General features: G+C 48.6%; 1 protein-coding gene across 6 annotated transcripts in view; it reads left to right on the top strand.

Moving 5' to 3' along the window:
• lt (vacuolar protein sorting-associated protein light) overlaps positions 1 to 23,748 on the top strand; it is a 635,043-nt gene that overhangs the window by 190,737 nt on the left and 420,558 nt on the right. For all 6 annotated transcript variants that reach the window (XM_075896022.1, XM_075896056.1, XM_075895809.1 and 3 more), the window contains one exon: positions 15,351 to 15,454. In XM_075896022.1, coding sequence (XP_075752137.1) covers positions 15,351 to 15,454 — 104 coding nt within the window. The remainder of the gene's footprint in view (positions 1 to 15,350; positions 15,455 to 23,748) is intronic.

The raw sequence follows: 23,748 nt of genomic DNA, 5'->3' as shown, positions 1-23,748 counted from the left end.
AATACCTGAGGAAAGTGACTGGGAAAACAGCAAAAACAAAAACTCGGCTGATATGTGCTTTGTGTTCTTTAACAGCTTGGATGTAATTTCGTCGGTACCCGCCGAGGATGACAGTTTCATTTTTTCTATTAAAGACAGGATACCATTGAAACCTATGTTAAAGGGTGGCATTTCAGGCAGATTAACAGGGACTAATTCTGTTTCAACGGGGTCAGATTCATTCGTAAACACAGACGAAAAGGCGGGATTGAATATATTGGCACATTCTGAACAACTTAATTCTTGACCAGTATCATTAGTAAGGGTGATGGGGGGCATGTTAGGAGGGTTTATTATTTGCCAGAAACGCTTCGGTGAATCAGCAAGAATTTTTGGAAGTTCCGTATGAAAAAATGAGTGCTTGGCGTTGCGCACTTCACTTGAATATGCTTTCTCGGCAACCTTGTATTTTTCCCATGCAGAATCAGTGTTTTTATTCTTCGCAGCCCGAAAGAGGCGTTTCTTCTTATTTTCAAGCCTTTTTAATGTTTTAGTAAACCAAGGTTTTTGGCGGGTGGGACGAAAGCTTACTTTAGGGATAAATTGGTCAGCTAGCTGGTTTAACTTGTTTTTGAAAATTAACCAGTTATCGTTAATGGGTCGCTCCCAGAAACCATCACGGAACGTCGGAAGAAAAACTTCAAGTTCGCGAGTGATGGCCGCGTAGTTACCCTTGTCATATAACCTAATAGCTTTAGTGCAGGCTTGGCGCATTTGAGGAACGAAGGTAAAATTAGCGTGAATGACCTTATGGTCACTTATTTCATCAAGATATGTTATAGAAGAAAGGCTCTCAGGATCAGTTGTTAAGATTAGGTCAAGAATGTTAGCAGTATCTTGAGTAACACGTGTAGGTTGTGTTATCAACTGAGTGAGATTAAAGTTGAGGCAAACATCAAGGAAATCGTTGGCCTCCTTTGCATTGGGTGCAGATGAAGTTAGATTACACCAATCAATGTTAGGAAAATTGAAGTCCCCCAGGAGGAGGACGTGAGCATTTGGGTATTTGGTCGTAAGTTCGGCTAAAATACCATTAAGCTGGCGCGCGAAATCCGGACTACTTTTGGGAGGCCTATAACAAACACCTAATAGTACAGACTGTGGTACGGAACGAAAAAGCAACCACAATATTTCTAGGTCGGAATCAATGTTTATAAGGGAGCATGAAAGTTGTTCGTTAGTAGCAATCAGGACGCCGCCGCCCCGGGTGCCGGGACGATCTTTTCGAAAAAGATTAAAGTGAGGCAAGTCGGTCAAAATTTCGCTGTCGGTGACGTCAGAGGTCAACCACGTTTCAGTTAGTATAAGTAGGCTGCTGTTAGATGAAGATACAAGGTCGGACACGTGGTCGCGTTTGGAAAGATAGCTACGTATGTTGGTTAAAATGACCGAAAAAGAAAGATTGGCTTTGTGACCAAAAACGGGACAATTAGAAGATCTGGGGCGTGAAGGCAACTGCTACGAGCTTTCTTCTACATTTTCAGTTGCCTCCTTAAATACTTATCGTTTGGAGCTCATAAAAAGGGTCTTATACCGTAAAAGGAAGGGACCTGATTTTACTTTAGCAAAAGCCAGTAGGTGCTTCCGTGCGTTCCGGACCCGATGCGAGAAATCCTCCCCGATGCTAAAATCTGTATGTTTAAGCTGGCGGCCCTTAGCAAGGACGGCTTCCTTGGTTTTGAAGGATGTAAACTGCACTATAATAGGCCGACACCGGCCTTGCGAGTGGCGGCCAAGACGGTGGGCACGCTCGACATCCTTGGATTCGACAGTTATTTTTAGGTGGTCCCTACAAAACCCAGTAATACGCTCCTCAGACTGCACATACGTTTCGGATGGCTTGTCATCCGCTAGGCCGTAAAACAACAAGTTGTTTCGTCTGGAACGATTCTCCGCATCGTCCAGTCGAGCCTCCAGTACAGAGACCTGGGTAGCTGTCTGGGTGGTGGCGGTGGCCATGGCGTCAAGATCGGATTGGAGTGTATTGACACTACTGTAGTGGGATTCTGTAGTTTCTGAATACCTGTAGTTTCTGAAAATGCTGTTTACAAAAAATTGCTTTTTTGGCGATTTTTCGGCTCCAAAGACCCGTGTCCCCCCTTAAGCTCATCGTCTCACTTAATGTAGCCATGGGAGTAGCTGTCTTCATGATGATATAACCCTTGGAAGTACTTTTCGATCACATTCCTTCGAACAGAAGGCTTGTGGCTCATCGCATCGCACCTCATGCCACAAGCGAAACAATACAATGCACGCCACATGCAAATTGCACACAGAGCAGACAAAACACGCCGCACGCACCACACATATGCCGTAAACAGACGGTGCTTGCACCGCCAAACCGAGAAAGCCCGTGAAAAAAAGAACACAAAAAGGGTGACCACCACACCGCAACTGAGAGAGGAGAAAAAAAAATGGTGCCTACGTCAACGAGGCGATGCCCAACCCTGCACAGATTTGTTGAGAAAACGGTCCCACCCATATCTCTCGTCAGGTTTTGCCCCGGTGCGTTAGTTTTCGTTGGGCAGTTTTACCTGGGCACTTGTCGCATCGCTGTTTAACTCTTTTGTTACCATGCCTATTTAAATCGATCACCGGTGATCGTAGCTTTTGGATCGTCGATTTTGGCATATTAAATTTACTTCTCGAGCACCCAGCACTTCCTAGTAGTTAGTCCAGGCACTGAACTTTCAGAATCGTTTTAAGTTCGCCCATTTCAGCAGCATAGGGACTTTTGACAGACCTTTGTGTGAACCAATGTGCGTGTGTTATTAAAAAAGTGGACTAGGCTGGCGCACTTGACAGAAGTGTGTGCCCCTCGTGATTATGCTACAGTAACATCGAAGTTCTGTTATGAAAAGAACCTTTGAAAGCCAAATATTCAACTTAAGTGTGAGCTTTGCAATTTGAAAATGTTAAGCATTAATAATTGTGAGAAATTTATGCCAGCTATTCAATAGAAAGCTGTTCCTAGAAATCGAGGAAGATTTCTCCTACAAAAAATATTTATGAAAATCTGCCAAGTGTTTCAAGTGTTGAGCTAACCTCCTCTGCCAGTTTCCAGCAGCTTTGGTCTTGATTGTGTTGTTATATCAGATGCAGAGCGTCACTAGTCGCTCCTATGACATCGTCTTGCGCGCATAGGTGCGCACCAGCACTGCAACACATATGTTCTGCCTGAAACTTTCTTGCAACCCTATCTGAATTGAGTGAGGACGAGCTTAGAGTTGGACGATGAGGACACCTCAGCAGTTTTATGGTGACGATGTTTTGCGTGAGCCTCAGACATCCGCAGCCATTCATGGGCTTATTTTTTTTACATCCCCACGTTGTTTCCTCCGCCGCAAGTGCGTACAGCGTCTGACCTTTGTGCACAATCTTGTAGCTACTCTGAATATTTGCGGGGTCCACACTTCGCTGGGGCGTGGTGTGCTGGCACTGGCTGCAAAGCTTTTAATGACAAGAAGGCCCCCGGAGTACCTCTTGGCCCTGCCTACGGAGCAGTGCGAAACGTTTTTGAACTGTGCGCAGTATTGTCTTTTTTTTTTTAAATATGGAATGCACAGGAATATGCTTGGATGCATTTATTGGAACGCCAACCTATACGGAATGAAGTGGCTCATGGAAAGAGGTGACGCTAGATGAAATACAGTCGAACACGGATATATTGAACTCGAAGAGGATCGCGAATTAATTCGATATATAAAAAATTCAATATAAAAAAAATAGAGGCACTGAAAGCATACCTGTAGCAGATCATCACCTACAATAGGCGCATTCAAGAGTAACAACTAATTGCGCACACGCCACAACAGAATGATTTATTTGCATGAAAAAAATCACTAATCTTGGCCTGCTTCTTTATTTCTGAAATGTTGAATACGCTAGTCTCGATCTTATCAAGGCTGTCCAGGTGCGACAGCCCGGTTACATTCATGTGGCCGATACAACGGCAAATGATGCCAAATGCTGCCGCCACTTCAGTGGCGGAGTACGCGCGTGTAGCCAGCGCCTCTTCCGGACGATCTTCCTCGTCACATGAGCTGTCAGCTTGGACATCGCGAACCGTTTCCACGAAGTCGTTCGCAGACACTTTGTGTGGAACTGCTGCCGAGAAATGGGACGACAACTCGCCAAAGACGTCGTCTATGCGCTCGTCTAACGTCTTCACCGGTTCCCGCAAGTTCTGCCGCCTCGAAGCCTGCTTTGTAGAGGCAGTTGACCACTGTGTCCGTCTTCACGCCTTGCCAGGCATTAAAGACCTCCGCGAGAAAAAACTTCGCGGAAATTTCCACCCACTCCTTTGTCATCTACTGCTGCATGTCCTGGCGGCTGACAGCTTCGCTTTCTCCTGAATTGGTTTCGCCAACGATGTTGTGGTATTGCTTAAACTAGTGAAGCCACCCACTGTTGTTGGCGAAGTTGTTTCACCGAGTGCAGCGGCAAACAATTTGGCCTTGACGATCAGCATTGAGCCATTCACCGGAATGTTCTTCGCGTGCACTTTTAAAAACCAGGCATAGAGTGTCTTTTCTACATTCCCGTGGGCAGAAGCGTGCGCATGACGGGTTCCTGAAGTTCGCCACTCTGCCGCCTTTGCCTTGATATCTGCCTTGTTTTTAAACAAGGTACTCAAAGTGCTCCATGGTATCCTGAAGTCGTCCGTGATGGTCGTACATTTTTCGCCCACCTCAACACGCTGAATAGCTGTCAACTTCGTTGCAAAGTCAATAGTCTTGCGCTTCTTGACGCTGGCCATAGCTATACAAGAAGTCAACAATTCAAGGAGTCCGCAGCGGGTTCGCACACCATGCACGCAAAAAGAGAAATGCTTCACATACCGTGGTGCGTAGGCGACGCGACAGTGCAAACAACAAAGCTCTTGCGAGGCAATGGCCGCCTGTATGGGCAACAGCAAAAGGCGCGAGTTGTGGTTGGCTGATGAAAACTCGCAAAACAGCAACAAAAAATAAAAGTAAAGAGGAAACGAGGTGTTCGGCTTCTTTGTTCCAGCTCGCCGAGCCAACGGGCACATGGAGAAAGCATGACAGAGAAAGAGAAAAAAAAAAAACAAAACAAAAAAAGGCCGTTCCGCTAGTTAGAGATTGTGCACTCTGAGCCCTCTTGCCCTTATATTTTTTCGAGCGTTTGGGGTTTGGCGGAGGCGTGGCGACGCTGGAGGTCGCCAGGCGCTGCAAGTGCCAAAGCACGCCTTCCACGCGTGAGCACAGCTCTGCGCTGCCACGGCAATCACAAGGGGGGGGGGGGGGGGGGAAGGGGGTCGGCGAGTGACGAAGCGCACCTTCCTGCCCGTACGGTGTTCGATATATGCGAAGGTGGGTACAAATACCGTTCGATATAAACGTGTGAATTTTCATACTTTTACGAAGAATTTCAAGGGGATAACTTGGGAGTTCAATATACCTGAAAATTCTATATATGTGGGTTCGATATAACCGTCTTCGACTGTAGCGAAGTTCATTGGACATCTCATTTATAGAGGGATTACTCACATCATGGGTATCCATCTATATTGGAACACCTGCAGACTTTTATCACAAGACAACAAAGATTTACTGAGAAAAGTGTACGAGTACACTTGTGTCTCAGGAAAAAACCATGCAATGCTTTACTGCATGGCACTAGTAACGGAGCAGTATTGCGGTTCTGATTTTCTTTGTCTACGTGAAGAGAAACATTTTGTACAATATTTATTATTTGTTATACTATTTCTGGGTAATTTATCTACAACTTTTATATTCTGAATTTTCTTTGTTTTGAATGTTTTCGCACATAAATGTTTTTCATTGCACTGTTTATCATCTGGCAACCAAAAATTCCACACTTAATATTTTTATTCATTCTAAAATATTTTTGTTGCTCTAAAACACATTTTTTGGAAAGAGAATTTCATGGCGCAAAGTTTGGTATGCTGCAATGCGTGCTGGAGTTCTTTTCAAACTGGCAAAAATGATCTTCCGGAGAAATGAAAAACAACCGATTTGGCACGGTAACGAAAAAGTTAAGGTGGTTGAACATAGGTAGGCGACTCACGTGTTTGCGTTTAGAATTTTTGCGCACATTTTTAGTACTATCGATACAACGACTTTATAAAATAACGAACAATTTTTAGCAGTTGCTTGAGATTGGTTGTATCAAGATTTCACTGTAAAGCAAAGTCAGGTTCAGTGCTTTAGCCCTAAGCCAGACTCTAGCTGAAATGGCCTCTCTGTGGCTACTCTCATGCGGACACGCACTAGTCGAACGCCTTTACGGTTTATGGTGTTTGCTTAGTAGTGACGTAGCCTCTCCCTCCCGTCGTGTCCGTCGCTGACATTCTGGAAGATTTCATACCATCGCTGCCTGTCAGCATCCGCCCTATCATCTGCTTGTCTCCATTACTTGTACCTGGGTGGTCATGGGTCTTGGCCGCCTAGGCCTAACTCAGTCTTTGGTGTCTTTTATGTACCTTTTGGCCAAACTCTCTCTCCCGTCGTGTTTGTCGCTGACGTTCTGGAAGATGTCATATCATCGCTGCCTGTCAGCATCCGCTTTATGATCTGTTTGTCTCCATTACTTGTACCCAGGTGGTCGTTGGTCTTGGCAGGTTTGGCATAACTGTGTCTTTGGTGTGTCTTATGTACCACTTGGCCAAAGCAATGACGTGACACTCTGGAAACTGCCAAGTGGGTCGCAGCCATCTTGCTAAAGAGGTGAAGAGCAGCAGGTGTGGCGAAGTACCACTGGTCCAGTGCCGGAGTGTCTTCCATCGTCTACCATGGTCGACAGCTGCTACCCAGCACCTCCAGAGCCAGACGCCTGCTGCTTTGGCCAGAAGAGCGACGCTGATTCCTTTGATCTTCTTTATCATTCGATGCTCCACAGGACAATCCTCGCTTCTCCTCTGTGGGCTTCACATCACTGCTTGGGGCGCTTTTCTTTGACCATTTTTGTGCGTAAACGTGGCAGTGGCACATACCATTGAGTACTTTTGCATGTCTCACACGTCATCGAACTTTCCATTTTATCATAACATTGGTAAACAAAACATGTTGAAGTATTTTGCATGCAACACTTGTGAGTGAAATTGGCCTATATTTCAAAAAACTACCGTATTTACTCAATTCTACCGCGCCCTCGATTGTAACGCGCACCCGATTTCCACCGCGAAAAAAAACAAAAACAACGTAAGACATCGATTGCAACGCGCACCCATTTTTCTCGCTGGCCCGCACGATCACACCACTCGAAAAAACGACTCCTTTCGGGAACGTCTTCCATTTAAATGTGAGGTACGGGCGAAGCTTGTGCCCATCTGACATGTAACAGAGCATTGTCGTCACTGTAGTTTTACTGTGGACTGATGCCAGCACGCAAACTTGCTTCGCTTCCTTCTTCTCGACTGTTGTGGTGCCAGGCATGTCGAAGAGGCGTCTGATCGGCATTCCTTATTTGCCCAAGCAGGTAGCCGTTGTTGCGCTGCAAGTTTAGGACGAACCTCTGAAAACTGTGAAGATTTTCATCGTACTCTTCCGCAAAACTTTCGGATATGCATGTTCCCCTTCGGAGGGAAAAGCCTTTCTTCTTCATAAAGTTAGTTAGCCAGCACCTGCTCGCTTTAAACTGGCTCCGCATTAGTCGTTTCTCTAAGACTAATTGCATAGCCCGCACTTGGAGCAGTTCTGTCGTCACGGGCCGCTGTGCCGCTCGCTGCTCAAGCACATACTCGACGAGCAGCTCTTTAATTTGCGGAAACCGACCCTGCTATGGTCCACTGAAGCCTTTGCGTGAAGCTTTGCTGTCAACAATCTTCTGCTTTTGTTTTCGCCGGTCCCGCACGCAGGTTTCAGGAACTCCGAACGACCGCGATGCGGACCGATTTCCGTCCGTTTCTGCACACGCGATGACTTTTCTTTTAAAAGCGGCATCGTGGTGCACTCGAGTTTTTGGAGTCGGCCATTCCACGCCGTCGATGCTAATGCACTACTAGATGATGAACAACTCAGCACACGTACGAAGTGCCGCACATGAGAAACACATAGGCAGAAATGGCCGACGCACCATGCCGACGCACGTAGGGGGGGGGGCATTTTGGATTTGCGATTGCAATAAATTGACCGTAATTTTTTTGTTCGTACTCGATTCTAACGCGCATGCGATTTATGAACTCGCTTAACCGGAAAAAAGGTGCGTGTTAGATTCGAGTAATTACGGTACTTCACGGTCCACTCTTGTGAACCGGCACTACGTTGGGAAGTTTGCAGTCATTGGGTAATGAAAATTCTTCTAAGGACTTAGTGCAAATGATCCACAGATATTTGGATACTTCGCCCGGGGCCCAAAGAAAGCAATGCAGGTGACAAACCTTCAGGCCCCATGCTTTAGAGGCATTTATGGATTTGGTAAAAGCCTCTATTCTATGCTGGTTAGCGTGGGTCCAGTCTTAGTGAGCCGCAGGGCACGCGTTAACCGTCGCCGTGGCGAGAACACGATACTGCTTAAAGTCGCAACACTTTATTGTGGCAACACTAAACGCAGTACAGCCCGTTGCAAAAAGGCGCGGCGGGAAAGCAAGTAGGCTTATTCACGCCACGGGCACAAAGTACTACACAGGGTGCCACGAGCACGTCTCCGTGGTAAAGGTGATCCACGGAGACACCGGGACCAAAGCCTGGTTGCTCGAGCGAGGGCAAAGGCACTCGCGTTGGCTTCGGAGGGAGACGGGTCGGCAGAGCTAGGCCACGCTCTAGGACACCGTACCGCCCTTCGGCCGTCAGTACGCAGTGGGGCAACAAAAGGTGAGCGTTCGCATCGGGCGCGAGGCGCCGTCAGTGAAGTCCGACGAGCCCCGAGCGACGGGAGTCGACGGACGGAAAAGATTGCGTGGCTCACCGTTTCCTGTCCCGGAGAGTACTGCCTGCCCCTGACGCAGCGCACGAAAACCTCTCGCGAGGCTCCCCGCGCGGCGCCACAGTCAACATCCGCTACCGGGTGAGGAAGTTAAACGTCCCTCCGCCCTTCCCAGCGCGGCAGACAGCAAAGGAGGGCAGACATGTCGGGACATGAGAACGGCGGAAAAAGCGAGAAAGCCCACGCAAAGGCAGCGGGCCAGCCTCAATTCCCACATCCCCCTTTCCTAAATTCGCCCTTTACCTGTCTGCAAAAGGCAGCATGACGTCGCCCATGCAGTTAAAATGACACTGCTATGAGCGACAGCTAACCTCAGTCCAGCCCTGTTACTGCTGCTAAAAAAATAATGACAAAGGAGAAACAAAAACATAAATAACAAAATAAACACATGACACTATGAAAATAACTGCGGAAAGGAGCACAGAAAAGTGGCACTAGTGTTCGCGGTGCTGGAGGGGGATAGCGTCCACTGCGCGGAGGGGCGGAAGGGCGTGACAGTGTCCGCTGGGTGCGATGCCCGAGTGCGAGGTCAGAGGTACGGGAGGGGGCTCACTGATGGCTTGTTGCTGCTCTTGATAATCCGCGAGTTCGACGAAAGCCGCTTCGGTTGTTCGGAGGCCCCGCATTTCTGGCTCGATGACGGAGCTGGACGTTGCGGGAAGCCGGGCCTCTCCAGTGGTCAGGGAGGCCGAACCAAAATTGGCTGCGAGGCGCCCTGGCGTTGGCCGGCAGCATATAGCTGCTTTCAGCTGGCCTCGCGCAGGAGCCATGGTGGGAAAGGCAGCAGGGCTTCTTCGGCGACAGCCGAGAACAGAGAACAGCCAGACGGTCTGACGTCAGTGGGTCAATGCCCCCCCAGCACCTCCAGTGTCTGCGTTGATGGGGGAAGCCATGACGCACTCTTCGCGGGCTCGCACTGAAGCGTCATGCACTTACACATGCACAGAAGCACGCACACACACCGCCGACAGCTGCGCGAGCGTAGGCGCATAGCGTCCTTAGTCTCTCTCTTTCGGCGAGCACCGACACTCAAGGTCACACACAGCTCCCTTTGCGGTAGACGAAACAAACACGGGAAAAAAAGTAAAAACAGAGCAAAATGACATTCAATATCTCGCCAAAGGAACATAAAATACAAATAACACTTAATATTAGACAAAAGAAACATAAAATACACATGAACACTTAAAAAGGAAACACTGGCAGCAGACTGGGCGGGGTCAACTTCTTTACGAGAAAAGGCCGTAAAGAAGCCAACCTATACTGAGGCTAGACAGTAAACTGAGGGCCTTCGGTTGCGGAGAAGTCCGCCGTCCAGCGCGATATCACAAAGGTGACCGCTTCCTCAGATTATACCGGTGCGGGGTCCGAATGCGGTCCGCCGCTCCGGATGTGCCCGTTGCTTGCGCAAAGTGCCGCAGGGCGCTGGCGCGAGTTCGTCAGACCATGACAAAGGGCTTCAGGTCTGCAATGTGGGCACGGCTGAGTTTTTCCAAAGGGGATCTTTCAGCTAGTACGCGCCACGGACGCTCACTGACAATCGGTTCATACGAACGGGCAGCGTTCCAACCCTTGGCTCAACCGTTTGTCAGACGTGGCAGGCACGGAATAGCGATAAAAGCCACGCTTCGTGTCGGGCCAGGTCACAACATGGCTCAGTTTTGCAAAAACCTTCGAGCCACTCAGGTGACCGGCCATGGGTTCATCGTGAGAGGATCGCAACAGTGCGGCTCTCAGACTTTTGGGCATAACCACTTTAAACGGGTCTATGGACTCGTCGTCAGCGGCTATTTCAGCAGGAGCCCGTCATGGTTCAGCAAAATGAATCCGCCGGGGACTCAGCGACACACGCTGTTTCAGCTTCCTAATCGCGGCCGCCGCAGAACAAGCAGCGTAACGGCGCTCCGCGCCTCTTAAGACGGTTTAACGACGCTCGCCGCAAAGCAAGCAGCGTATACGGCGCTCCGTCCTTCCGAGACTCGAAACGGATCACTCTGCTGAGCCTTCAGTAGCTCTTCGCTGCTGAAAGCAATTCCCATTCTCCCAAATGGGGGAGTCTGGTATCGCGCCCACTCAGGACCGCAGCAACCGCCGCTTGCACGGCGTCAAGGGTTCGCTCTCGGCACGGTGGCCTTCGGAAAGTTCCCCCGCTCGGCCGCTACGCAGTGCGTCGCTTACCTGGATAGCAGCCAAGGTCGTCCTCATGGGGACTACCCCGTTTTGCCGCTGTTTCGCCGCCGACGCTTGCATGTGCTAAGGCACCGCGAGCGGCCGTCGCACCGAAATCCAGGTTCTCGGCAGATAACAGGGGGCACGAGATAGCGCGTCAGCTACCTCGTAGGAGTGTATTCACCACAAAAAGGGGTGACGACACAGGCGAGCGCCGAAGGGCGCCCGTCGATAGAGGCGGTGGCCTCTTTGTGCAACGCGGCATGCCACGAAGCAGACATGTTGCGACGAGCCCGAATCGCGCAGGCGAACTGACTCGCTAAGAGCAGTCAAAAGCTAGAGCTTTTGATACCGCGTTGGGCGCCAGTGTGGTGTACACGTATCCCGAAGGAGTACGGCCACCAGCGTGGGTCCGGTCTTAGTGAGCCACAGGGCACGCGTTAACCGTCGCCGTGGCGAGAACACGATACTGCTCAAAGTCGCAACACTTTATTGTGGCAACACCAAACGCAGTACAGCCCGTTGCAAAAAGGCGCGGCGGGAAAGCAAGTAGGCTTATCTACGCCACGGGCACAAAGTACTACACAGGATGGCACGAGCACGTCTCCGCGGTAAAGGTGATCCATGGAGACACCGGGACCAAGGCCCGGTTGCTCGAGCGAGGGCAAAGGCGCTCGCGATGGCTTCGGAGGGAGACGGGTCGGCGTAGCTAGGCCACACACTAGGACACCGTACCGCCCTTCGGCCGTGAGTACGCAGTGGGGCAACAAAAGGTGAGCGTTCGCATCGGGCGCGAGGCGCCGTCAGCGAAGTCTGACGAGCCTCGAGCGACGGGAGTCGACAAACGGAAAAGATTGCGTGGCTCACCGTTTGCTGTCCCGGAGAGTGCTGCCTGCCCCTGACGCAGCGCGCGAAAACCTCTCGGGAGGCTCCCTGCGCGGCGCCACAGTCAACATCCGCTACCGGGTGAGGGAGTTAAACGTCACTTCGCCCTTCCCAGCGCGGCAGACAGCAAAGAAGGGCAGACATGTCGGGGCATGAGAATGGCAGAAAAGGCGGGAAAGCCCGCGCAAAGGCAGCGGGCCAGCCTCAATTCCCACAATCTCAAAACTGCCACGTTCCATTCCTCAAGTTTTGTGATCACCCCATTACACTACATTCAGCGCAAACCGCGTCTACGATGTTCGAGAAGCTTCGAGGCTTTAGTAGATCATTTTGTTAAGATTACTTCCACTTCGTGAACGTCGCAGATTATTCGGGAACCTGCGTCGCCGCTAGCAATAGCGCTAGAATATTCAGTCGCAAGGGTGTAAATGCCGACACGCTTCGCTGCTTGTCAGTTGATCGACGGCCGGTGCTCTGTTCGCCACTATCAGTGTAAGTCTGCTACTGTAATAAGACTTTCCGTTTACTGGGCACAGGTTCGCCAAAATAAACAGTTTATTATTCGACTAGCAGTGTGCTCCATTCAACCACGTCACGACCACGTGACATCTGGTGGAGGTACTGTTTTTTCCATGTACGGGACACTCCTGTCAAGCTGTGAACTCAGCCCACGCCACAAAGTAGACACTGCTGCCAGCAACGAGCAGCGAGTTAGCCGCAGGCAACAAGCTTTGCCATCAAAGTACGTGCTTTTACCAGAACAGACTCGGAAGGCCAAGACCATGACATCGACCGCAGCAACTATGACAACAGCTGCACCACAGCCCGCAATCGTGATGCAGCAGCCAAGGGAACCACCAGTTCTCCGTGGGTCATTGTCTGAAGGTCTGGAGACCTGGCTGGAGACCTACGACAGGGTGGTCGCCTTGAACCACTGGGGCACAGAAGAGAAGCTACGTTGCGTCTACTTTTATTTGGAGGACCTGGCTAGGACCTGGTTCCTACACGACGACCCGGCGGCAGGGCACCTTGTTTTTTATACGCTCGCAAGAATAGAAGAAAAGTACTACTGGCCACGATCTTCCGCTGATGTCACTTGCTACGTCAGGACTTGCCGCGACTGTCAACGACGAAAGACACCACAGACTAGGCCAGCCGGACTTTTCCAGTCCATCGAGCCACCTCACTGGCCGTTCCAGCAAATCGGCATAGACTTACTGGGGCCGTTTCCGACGTAGAATTCCAAGAAAAAGTGGATTGTTGTAGCTACTGGCTACCTCACACGCTAAGCCGAAACAAAGGCCCTCTCTATGGGCAGCGCCTCCGAGGTAGCAAGGGATCGGCATTGTTCTGTGTGACAGAGCTTCACAGGTCCTCATTACTGATACAGTTACAGCCTTTATGGTGGATCTAACTCGGGCGATTCTGAGGTGCAGCCAGACAAGTCACCGCCGCATCACCGCCTACCGTCCACAGATCAACAGCCTCACCAAACGTTTTAATAAGACTATCGCTGATACACTGGCTATGTGCGTCAATATCGAGCACAAGACGTAGGATGAAATTCTTCGGTACGTGACCTTCGCATACAATACGGTTGTCTAAGAAACGACGCAGATGATGCCGTACAAGTTGGTCTTTGGAAGGAGCCCGGAAATGATGCTATGCTTCCATACTTCGCTGACGAAAAGAACCTCGACGTCACCGCCTACCTTCAGCGCGCTGAAGAAGCTCCTCAAATCGCCCACCTGCGCATGAAGAATCAGCAGGCGATCGACAGCCGTCATTACAATAATCGACGAAGCTTCGTTGGGTACCAGCCCGGGGACCGTGTCTGGGTATGGACGCCGATACGCCAACGTGGACTCAGTCAAAAACTGCTGCGACAGTACTTCGGGCCGTACAAAATAGTTCAACGTATCGGCCTGCTCAACTACGAGGTCTTTTCTGACGACATTACGAACTCTCAACGGTGCCGCGCTTGACCTGAAGTCATTCCATGCTTGAACCTTAGGTTTGCATTTGTTGTTGCTCTACTTATTGTTTGTCTTTATTATTGTACCTTTGTCTTTTGTTAAAGCATCGGGTCAATGCCTTTTTAAGAGGGGGACAATGCCACGTTGCTTTCCTCAAGTTTTGTGATCACCAGTCGATACAGTCGAACTTGTTTAAAACGAACTTGAAAGGGCCGTTATAAACGGTCCTTATATCAGTAGTTCGTTCTATATAGTTCTATAACCAACATAGTGGCCGAACCTTTTTTTTTCTCTGTGTATTTTTTAATGAAAAGTGAAAACAACCCCTCCGCTAACAAGTTAGGGTTTTTCGGGTGTTAAGCGACGCCCGTGCGCAATCAACTCACACCGTTCCACTGAATCGCAGTACGGCCACGTCGAACCAGTCACCCCTGGCTAGTTGCGGGCAGTATGTCGCTTGCCCTAGCTATTTTCCCCTATGCATGCCAATTTGCTTGCAGTCCAATGTATATATACGTGTGTTTGTGCGCTCTTCGCGCATGATTCACTCGAGGTCATGCTAGGGTGACGCTAGTAGCCTGTTCCGTTTTTTGCGAGCAGCTTGCACAAGCGGCCTAACAGGATGCAGCGGTGGCTATTTTATGAACGGCACCATAACGCGCTTGTACCACCTCGCGGAGCAGTTATCGGCAGATGACTGTGATAAGCTCGCCGACAGAGAGTCAAAATGGCACGTTCATCGCCACCGGCCACCTCGCTAATGCTCTTTTTTATGCTTATCTGTTAAGGCACCACCACAACCGGGCAGAAGCCGTTATCACTAATTGACCGGTCTTTGCCCGTACCAAAAGGTAGAAAACCCTTAACGGCTCATGGTGGTGCCGGAGAGTTGAGCGTCGCAGTGAACTTTCACGCGAAGTGATGCAATGGCCAAATGAGGGTAACTAGCTTGTGACAGCTGAGCCAATTGGTATATCAGGCTATACTTTATCTTATGCTTGCAAGGCTTGAAGATCCCAGACACAGTGTGGCAATGACCCTCTCCTTCAGTTTGGAGTGGGCAGACTTGTAGGGCAGAAGTTGTTTTCAAACTCGCAGCATATAGCATCTGCAAACGTAGTCCTTCGAAAGTGTTAGGATTTAATCTAGGAACAGCAGTATATTTCCAGTGGAGACTACATAGCTCAGTTATCTGCCCTTATTGAGTGCTTTTAAACACTGTTGTGTGAAAACTGCTGCATGTAAAGCATAAGGACTATTCTAAAGTGTTCCAAGAAATATTTTATCGAATTCGCTTTCCAAACTACTCATTTTTGTTTTCGATTCATTCTCACTGCCCCTAACAATGTTGTGCTAACTCTGCTTGTGCAGTGTCCATGTTCCAGACTGACTATTATGTGTGCGGCCTAGCACACCTCTGCTCCGGGAGCCTTGTGGCTCTCACTGTGCTCAAGAACACCGATGACAACTCAGCTGTGAGTGGCCAATCTTGCTTGCCATCTCTTTCAGCTGCACTTGAGAAACTGAAAAGTTTTCAAAGATCGTATTGTACTTGTTGCATGCTGGTATTGTAGTTAAAAAAAAGGGGGGGGGGGGGGCACGTGAAGGTAAAGCACAGAGCACAAGCACCAACTTCATACCACAGTTTATTTTCCTAATTCAAGCCGGTGGTATCCTTCAGTGCACTCATAAAAGCAGACATCACTGCCTGTGCAAGTTCATACAAGGCAACTAAGAAATATATTGTAATCATCACCAATAATCAGTATAAATTCCGAGCTTTTGCAAGAACAACAAATGTGGCAATATAATTGGGGATGTCAGCTCCATTGAGTAAGCAATATTATGTGCCTGTGGGAACACTGTACAGGTGAGACCCTCATGGTAGCACTTTCAATGATATGTAGTGAACAAGTAGGGGTGTACGAAAAATAAGTTTTGAATTGAACAAATGAGGCAAAAAAAATATCTTTGAATATTATAGGGACTGTCTACCGTCCTTCATCGCTTTTTTGTTTTGTATTGCAATAGAAAGCATACAGTCTGAAATGTCCAACATTGCAGCAGTTTCTCTGGAAAGTGAGTAGCAGTTTTTAAAACAGAATCATATCTGCGTTCGGTCTTCCTCCAATGGTGTGGTGAATGTCCACAACACTGTTTGGTGGGAGTGACGACAACTGTAGTTTTGGTGAAAGTCAAAAACTTAGTGTGAAGTTTTTGCAGGCTTCATGGAATTTTGTTTGACAGTAAAACAAATACCATAGTGGTCACCTACAGCAAAGAAATTGTCAGTTACACAGTTTCTTCTGCTTTATTTGTCAATTTGACAAACCACCGCAGTCGAGCGGGAATGTTAATCTGTTCCGGCAACGCCGGCACGCCAGTGTTGTGAAACAAACTTAAGTGGTTCCACTCATGTTGAACGTGAAAACAAAACAAACATGAGACATGCTTCACAAAAGAACGGAAGGTCCTTGCTGTCTTTCAGTTATATTTAGATGTTCTGTGTTGCATATGTGATATGAGAGCCAGAATTGACACCTTGGTGAAGCGGAACTAGTTGGCAAAATCTTCAGTGCACAACCTCGGTGTATTGTGGTGTGCTTTTTATGCACGAGGACTCTCACAACATTACTACACTACAGGTAAACCTTCAGGTTTACCTGTAGTGTAGTAACGAAACTATCGTACAATTGAAAGGAGCACAGGAGAAATCTCAAACTCGCCGACAGCGGAAAACCTTGAGAGCTTTAAGAAAATAAAATCTCGAGGCAGGAGAACGCGTTGGCAGGCCAGAAGAGAAAGTTGGCACAAGTTTTTATCAGGGATAAATTCATATACACAAAAGGCCAAAGTCTGGAACATGGTTCGTAGGGTAGCAGGAAAAAAAGTACACTCACTCCCACTCGTGAACACTCGTGGTGATACCTTGGAAGATCAGGCAAACTTCCTCGGTGCACACTTCGAACGGGTGTCCAGCCCGTCCCACTATACTGACACTTTCCAAAAATACAGAACAAGAATAGAAAAGCAGAAACTCGAACACAACTGCACTAGAAACGAGGCATATAATCAAGCTTTCAGTCTAGCTGAGCTTCGAACATCTCTAAACTCCTGCAGTACTTCTGCCCCAGGTTCTGACCGTGTGATGTATGAAATGTTAAAAAACCTACCAATCGAAACGCGAAAAACCTTACTTTGTCTGTACAATGCTATTTGGTTTTCTGGCATTATTCCTACCTCCTGGAAAGAGGCTGTCATTATTCCCATTTTGAAAGAGGGCAAGAACCCTTCTTTAGCTTCGAGTTATAGACCTATTGCACTTACAAGCTCCTTGTGCAAAGTCTTCGAAAAAATGATAAACTGGCGACTTTTACATTTCCTTGAAACAAACAATTTGCTAGACCCATTTCAGTGCGGGTTCGAGAGAGTAGATCCACCATAGGCCACCTTGTTCGTATCGAGGCACAGATCAGAGACGCTTTCGTCCATAAACAATATTTTCTCTCTGTGTTTCTCGATATCGAAAAGGCTTATAATACAACATGGCGCTTTGGAATTCTAAGAGATCTGTCCCACCTTGGCGTGCGCGGTAGAATGTTTTCCATAATCGAGAGTTACTTGTCCGATCGGACATTCCGTGTCCGTGTGGGCAGTGTTCTCTCCCAAACATTTGTCCAGGAAACAGGCGTACCGCAAGGTGGTGTACTTAGTTGTACACTTTTTATTATCAAAATGAATTCCTTGCACCTGTCCATCCCCCGCAATATGTTCTATTGTACATATGTCGACGACGTTCAGCTTGGCTTCAAGTCATGCAACTTGGCAATGTGTGAGCGGCAGGTTCAGTTAGGTTTAAACAAGGTCTCCAAATGGGCAGAGGAAAACGGATTCCGACTGAACCCACAAAAAAGCACGTGTGTCTTGTTCTCCCGAAAGAGAGGCATGCACTCAGAACCCGACATTGAACTGAACGGTCAACGTCTGTCTGTTGTAAATGCGGAGCATAAATTCTTAGGCCTAATCTTGGACAACAAGTTGACCTTCGTACCGCACATAAAGTATTTAAAAACAAAATGTTTAAAAGCCATGAATGTTTTAAAGGTGTTGTCACGTACTACGTGGGGTGGTGATAGGCAATGTCTCATGAATTTGTATAGAAGCCTCATTCGCACCCGCTGAGATTATGGGGCCGTTGTCTATCAGTCTGCGTCTCAAAGTGCTTTGAAGATGCTGGACCCCGTGCATCATTTGGGCATCCGCCTTTCTACGGGTGCTTTTCGCACCAGCCCTGTAGAAAGCCTTTATGTTGAGTCAAATGAGTGGTCGCTTCATCTGCAGAGAACTTACATGTCCTTTGTTTATTTCCTTAAGGTGAAAGCAGACAAGAAGCACCCCTCATACTCTACTATTAATGATTTGTCGAGCTCAATCTTGTTTCAAAACTGGCCTTCGATGAGGCAGCCCTTCTCAATTCGCCTGAAGAGTCTAGCTGAGGAAACTGGAGTCTCACTAAAACACAGTTTAATGGCTCCTGTAGCATACCCGCCACCGTGGCAATGGCAGACTATAGACTGCGATGTGTCTTTTCTAGAAGTTACAAAACATGCGCCTATTGCCCACATCCGAACATACTTCCTGGAACTTCAACACAAATACACACGTCCTGAGTTCTTTACAGATGCCTCCAAGTCTAACTCCTCTGTGTCCTACGCTGCTGTCGGCCCATCCTTTTCGGATGCTGGCCCTCTACATCCAGGCACAAGTATCTTCACAGCGGAAGCTTACGCGATACTTGTGGCGGCTAAAGACATCAAGCAATTACAAATACAAAAAGCAGTAATTTATACAGACTTCCTCAGTGTAGTAACGGCTCTGCACACTCTTAAAAAACACAAAAACCCAGTCCTTGTTTCACTTTACTCCATTTTATGCACACTCTACACACTCAAACAACATGTTGTAGTGTGCTGGGTGCCAGGGCACCGTGAGATTCAAGGCAACGTGAGGGCGGATCAGCTCGCTGCATCCGTCCACAAAACACTGCCCCTACACCCATATCAATCCCGGCCCTTGATCTTAAGCCGTCTCTCATACGAAAACTCAGGGACTACTGGCAGAGCAAGTGGGATACACGCACACAAAACAAACTACACGTTATTAAGCCACACCTTGGTCATTGGCTCCCCGTATCGAAATCGCGTCATACAGAGGTAATACTAACGAGACTCAGGATAGGGCACACATACACGACACAAACACACCTTTTGTCCAGTGGCGATCCACCATTGTGTGACAGATGTGGTGTAGTATTGACAGTCCTTCACATTTTGATTGAGTGCAAACAATTGGACACTGTAAGAAAACAACACTTTCCATTACCCTACCGACAACATATACCTTTACACCCTGCAATGTTCGTCGGTAGGGAAGCGCTTTTTAGTCATAAATCATTGTTAGCGTTTTTAAAAGAAATACATTATTTTTATATCATATACCCGGGCATTCCGTAGCACGACCTGTCCAGAGATGTTTTTGCTGCGGTGGTTACACAAGAAAGCACTTGCCTCACGGCCCTTGGACGCAAGGGTATGAACGAGTGAGGCACTCGTGCTAATGCCATACATATCCACCATCGTCTTTTATTATCACCAACTTTTGTCATCTATTCACACCACACACACCTTTCACGACATGGTCATGATTTTATTACTTGTATGTTTTTACCCGCCTTACCGCGAGGAATTTTTTGGCCCTTATACAGCCGCTTATCACAATCATTGTCCATGTTTTTAGTAAGATGAACTGGTGCTCTTTGGCCGTGAAATGGCCCTTGCGCCATAAAACATCAAACATCATCATCATCAACAGCTGCGTACCGTCCTTATGGGTGCACGAGCCTGTGACTGCGAGTGCATCGAAAGCACAGGCGAAGCGGTATGTCGACAGGGAGAAGTTTACACAGACAGAAAATGTGAAAGTATCAGCTCCTTGGCTAGCTGGAGCTACTTTGTGCTGATAAAACAAGTAATGACCTAATCACATACTTCGCGCACGATGTACATACGGTGGACTCCCATTAAGGGGGGACACGGGTCTTGGCGACGAAAAAAGCGCCAAAAAAATCGATTTTTCAGTTTGGTGATTTTCGTTATCTTCATGTTGTCCCGCATCTGCCAGCAAAAAAATGAACTCGAAATGATGCGTCGTTGAGCCAAAAAATGTCGTGTTTATTCATCCCAGCACTTGGTTTCGCATATGAAATTGCTGACAACAGCCCTCTTTTGCGTTGCTCGGATCGCACTAACCACTCATCGGATTGCGGCCATCTTAGTCTCGTTTTAAAGAGCTTCTGTTGAGCTCGCTTTCCCGCCAGGACAAACCTTTAATGTTGCAGCCAGTCTGCGCTACCAGGCAAAAAACAAGCGACAAAACCGTGCGGTATCATTGGTCCATAGCAGTCACGTGAGTGAACAGCAGCTTGTGATTGGAGCGCGGGGACTGACAACACTGGTGATCACGCGTGCACGGCTGCAAACACGCGCGTTGTCACCACCATTCGGAAGTTTTGTAGTTTTGCGATCAAAATTGAGATACAGAACGGTGCTCAAAAGTTCCGCACACTTTACGAAAATTCGGCAAGTGACGGAGAAAAATGTGCTGTGCAGACCATGGAGTCATCGCAGCCAGCACAGGCTACGTCGGCAGAACCGAGCGGGACAGGAGACCGGCAGTCGCCACGATGCAGCAGCCCGACACAAAGGCAGCCTTCGATCGCTACAACTTCTACCAGTGGCGATACGCACTCAGAGTGCCATAAATCATTGCAACTGCCAAAGAATATTGTGACGATGCGAGATTGACGAGCACACAAAGCGCCTCAAACAAATACGATTTATCGATCGCAGGGAACAGACTGCAACGACTTCTTCGTCTTTTGCCCTCGGCCAAAGACACACGCGCTCCTTCGTTGTCCTCACCACTGGCACATACGCGCGTTATTATTATTCCCCCTTTAAAAAAACATCGTCCCGATGTTAAACGTTTGAGAAGCAAGGCGAAACCAAAACTGCACAGTTAGTCAATGAAAGTAAGGCTTCATCCGAAGCACGTGGACAATTTCTGGTGAATGTCTGCGCCGCTTTGAACACTGCACGCCATCCGGAACAACCTCGTAGTTGACGTCACTAATGCGTCGCAGAACCTTGTAGGGTCCGAAGTATCTTCGCAACAGCTTTTCGGAAAGCCCACGCTGACGAACAGGTGTCCAGACCCATACTTTGTCGTCCACATTGTATATGACGGGTCTGTGCCGGAGGTTGTAATACTTGGCATCGTCGTCTTGCTGTTTGGTGATTCGCACCCTGGCTAGTTGTCTGGCTTCTTCTGCTAGCTGGGTAAACTCTCGGGCGTCTTTCTCATTGCCATCATTTTCATGAGGGAGCATTGCGTCTAACGTTGTTGTAACCTCGCGTCCGTAAAGGAGACTAAAGGGTGTCTTCCGAGTGGTCTCTTGACGAGCCGTATTGTACGCGAACGTGACGTAGGGCAAAATGATGTCCCAGTTCTTGTGCTCTACATCTACGTACATGCTTATCATGTCAGCCAGGGTTTTGTTGAGGCGTTCGGTGAGCCCGTTGGTCTGGGGATGATACGCCGTTGTCTTCCTGTGAGCTGTACCACTTAGTCGGAAAATGGTGTCGAAAAGCTCAGCCATGAACGCAGTACCTCTGTTGGTGATGACTATTGCGGGGGCACCGTGTCTTAAGACGATGGCTTCGATGAAAAATTGCGCCGCTTCAGCTGCCGTTGCCCGTGGCAGAGCGCCTGTCTCCGCGTATTGGGTCAGGTAATCCGTGGCGACGATTATCCACCTGTTTCCAGTGGCAGACTTTGCGAAGGGGCCCAGAAAATCCGTGCCGATTTGTGCAAACGGTGTCGCCGGCACTCGAACAGGCTGCAGCAGGCCAGCTGGTTTGATGGATGGTGGCTTGCGGCGCTGGCAATCTAGGCATGCCTGCACGTAAGTTTTGACAACTTCGGCAAGTCCTGGCCAGTAATAGTTCGGCCTTATCCTCGCCAATGTTCTTGCGTAACCCAAGTGACCAGCGGTAGGTTCGTCGTGACAGGCTTGCAGTACCTCACGGCGAAGCGAAGAAGGAACGACGAGCAAGTAGCTGCTGCCGGTGGGTGAAAAGTTCCTCTTATAAAGAACGTCATTTCGCATGCAGTACGACGGCAGCCCTCTCGCAAATAACTTCGGAACGCTATTCGCTCGCCCTTGTAGGTAATCTATAAGTGGTAGCAGCTCAGCATTGCCACGCTGCTGTTGAGAAATGGTGGCAGTGTCCACAATTCCAAGAAAGGCCGTGTCGTCATCGTCGTTGTCCGGGGATGCCGTCTCAACAGGAGACCGAGAAAGACAGTCGGCATCGGCGTGTCGTTTTCCCGACTTGTAGGCAACAGTGAAGTCAAATTCTTGGAGCCGAAGACTCTATCGCGCAAGGCGGCCAGACGGATCTTTCAAGTTGACTTACCAACAGAGAGAGTGGTGATCGCTGATAACGGTGAATGGGCGGCCGTACAAATAAGGGCGAAACTTCAGGACTGCCCATACCATTGCAAGACATTCTTTTTCCGTCGTAGTGTAGTTAGCTTCAGCTCGGGACAGCGTCCTGCTGGCATAGGCGATCACGTTTTCATTGTTGTCCTTCGACTGTACGAGCACTGCTCCAAGACCCACATTACTAGCGTCTGTATGAAGTATTGTTGGTGCGTCTTCATCGAAGTGGGCCAGCACGGGGGGTGTTTGCATTCGCTGACGAAGCTCGTGAAATGCCTGCTGTTGGTCTTCGCCCCATCTGAAGGGGGTATCTTCCCAAGTAAGCTGTGTCAATGGCCATGCGATGCGCGAAAAATTAGCAATAAACCGGCAGTAAAAGGCACAAAGTCCTAAAAAACGTCGCACTGATTTTTTGTCTGATGGCGTTGGGAAGTTTGCCACGGCAGCAATTTTATCCGGGTCGGGTCGGATCCCTTGGCTGCTCACGACGTGACCGAGGAATCGAAGTTCGTGGAAGCCGAAGTGGCACTTTTCTGGTTTTAGAGTAAGACTGGCCAAGCGTATTGCTTCAAAAACTGCTTCGAGCCTTCGTAAGTGTTCCTCGAAAGTCGCCGAAAAGACAATCACGTCATCGAGGTACACCAAGCAGGTTTGCCACTTAAGTCCCGACAGAACCGTGTCCTTGAGACGCTGGAATGTTGCTGGCGCCGAACACAAACCGAAAGGAAGAACCTGAAATTCATGAAGTCCGTCGGGCGTAACAAAGGCGGTCTTCTCACGATCTCTCTCATCCACTTCAATTTTCCAGTAGCCGCTTTTTAAGTCCATAGACGAAAAGTAGCGTGCGTTTCGTAGTCTATCCAATGAATCATCAATACGCGGCAGAGGGTAGACGTCCTTCTTTGTGATCTCATTAAGCTTACGGTAGTCGACGCAGAAATGCAAGCTACCATCCTTTTTTTTGACGAGTACTACAGGTGATGCCCAAGGACTTTTAGACGGCCGAATAACACCATCTTCTAGCATCGTTCTCACCTGTTTTTGAATTACCTCACGCTCCTTTGGGGTGACTCGATAAGGATTTTGCCGGATGGGTCTGGCATTGGAATCCGTGATGATGTGGTGTTTCGTCAGTGCCGTTTGAGACCAACTCTTGATGTTGATGAGAAGCAGCCGTGGAACTTGTTGATCAGCGTGAGAAGGCGG

This window comes from Rhipicephalus microplus, chromosome 1 (genome assembly GCF_043290135.1).
Source record: "Rhipicephalus microplus isolate Deutch F79 chromosome 1, USDA_Rmic, whole genome shotgun sequence".
In the NCBI taxonomy this organism is placed as follows: domain Eukaryota; kingdom Metazoa; phylum Arthropoda; class Arachnida; order Ixodida; family Ixodidae; genus Rhipicephalus; species Rhipicephalus microplus.
Note: the sequence above shows the minus strand (reverse complement) of the source record. Positions and strands in the feature narration are given on the sequence as shown.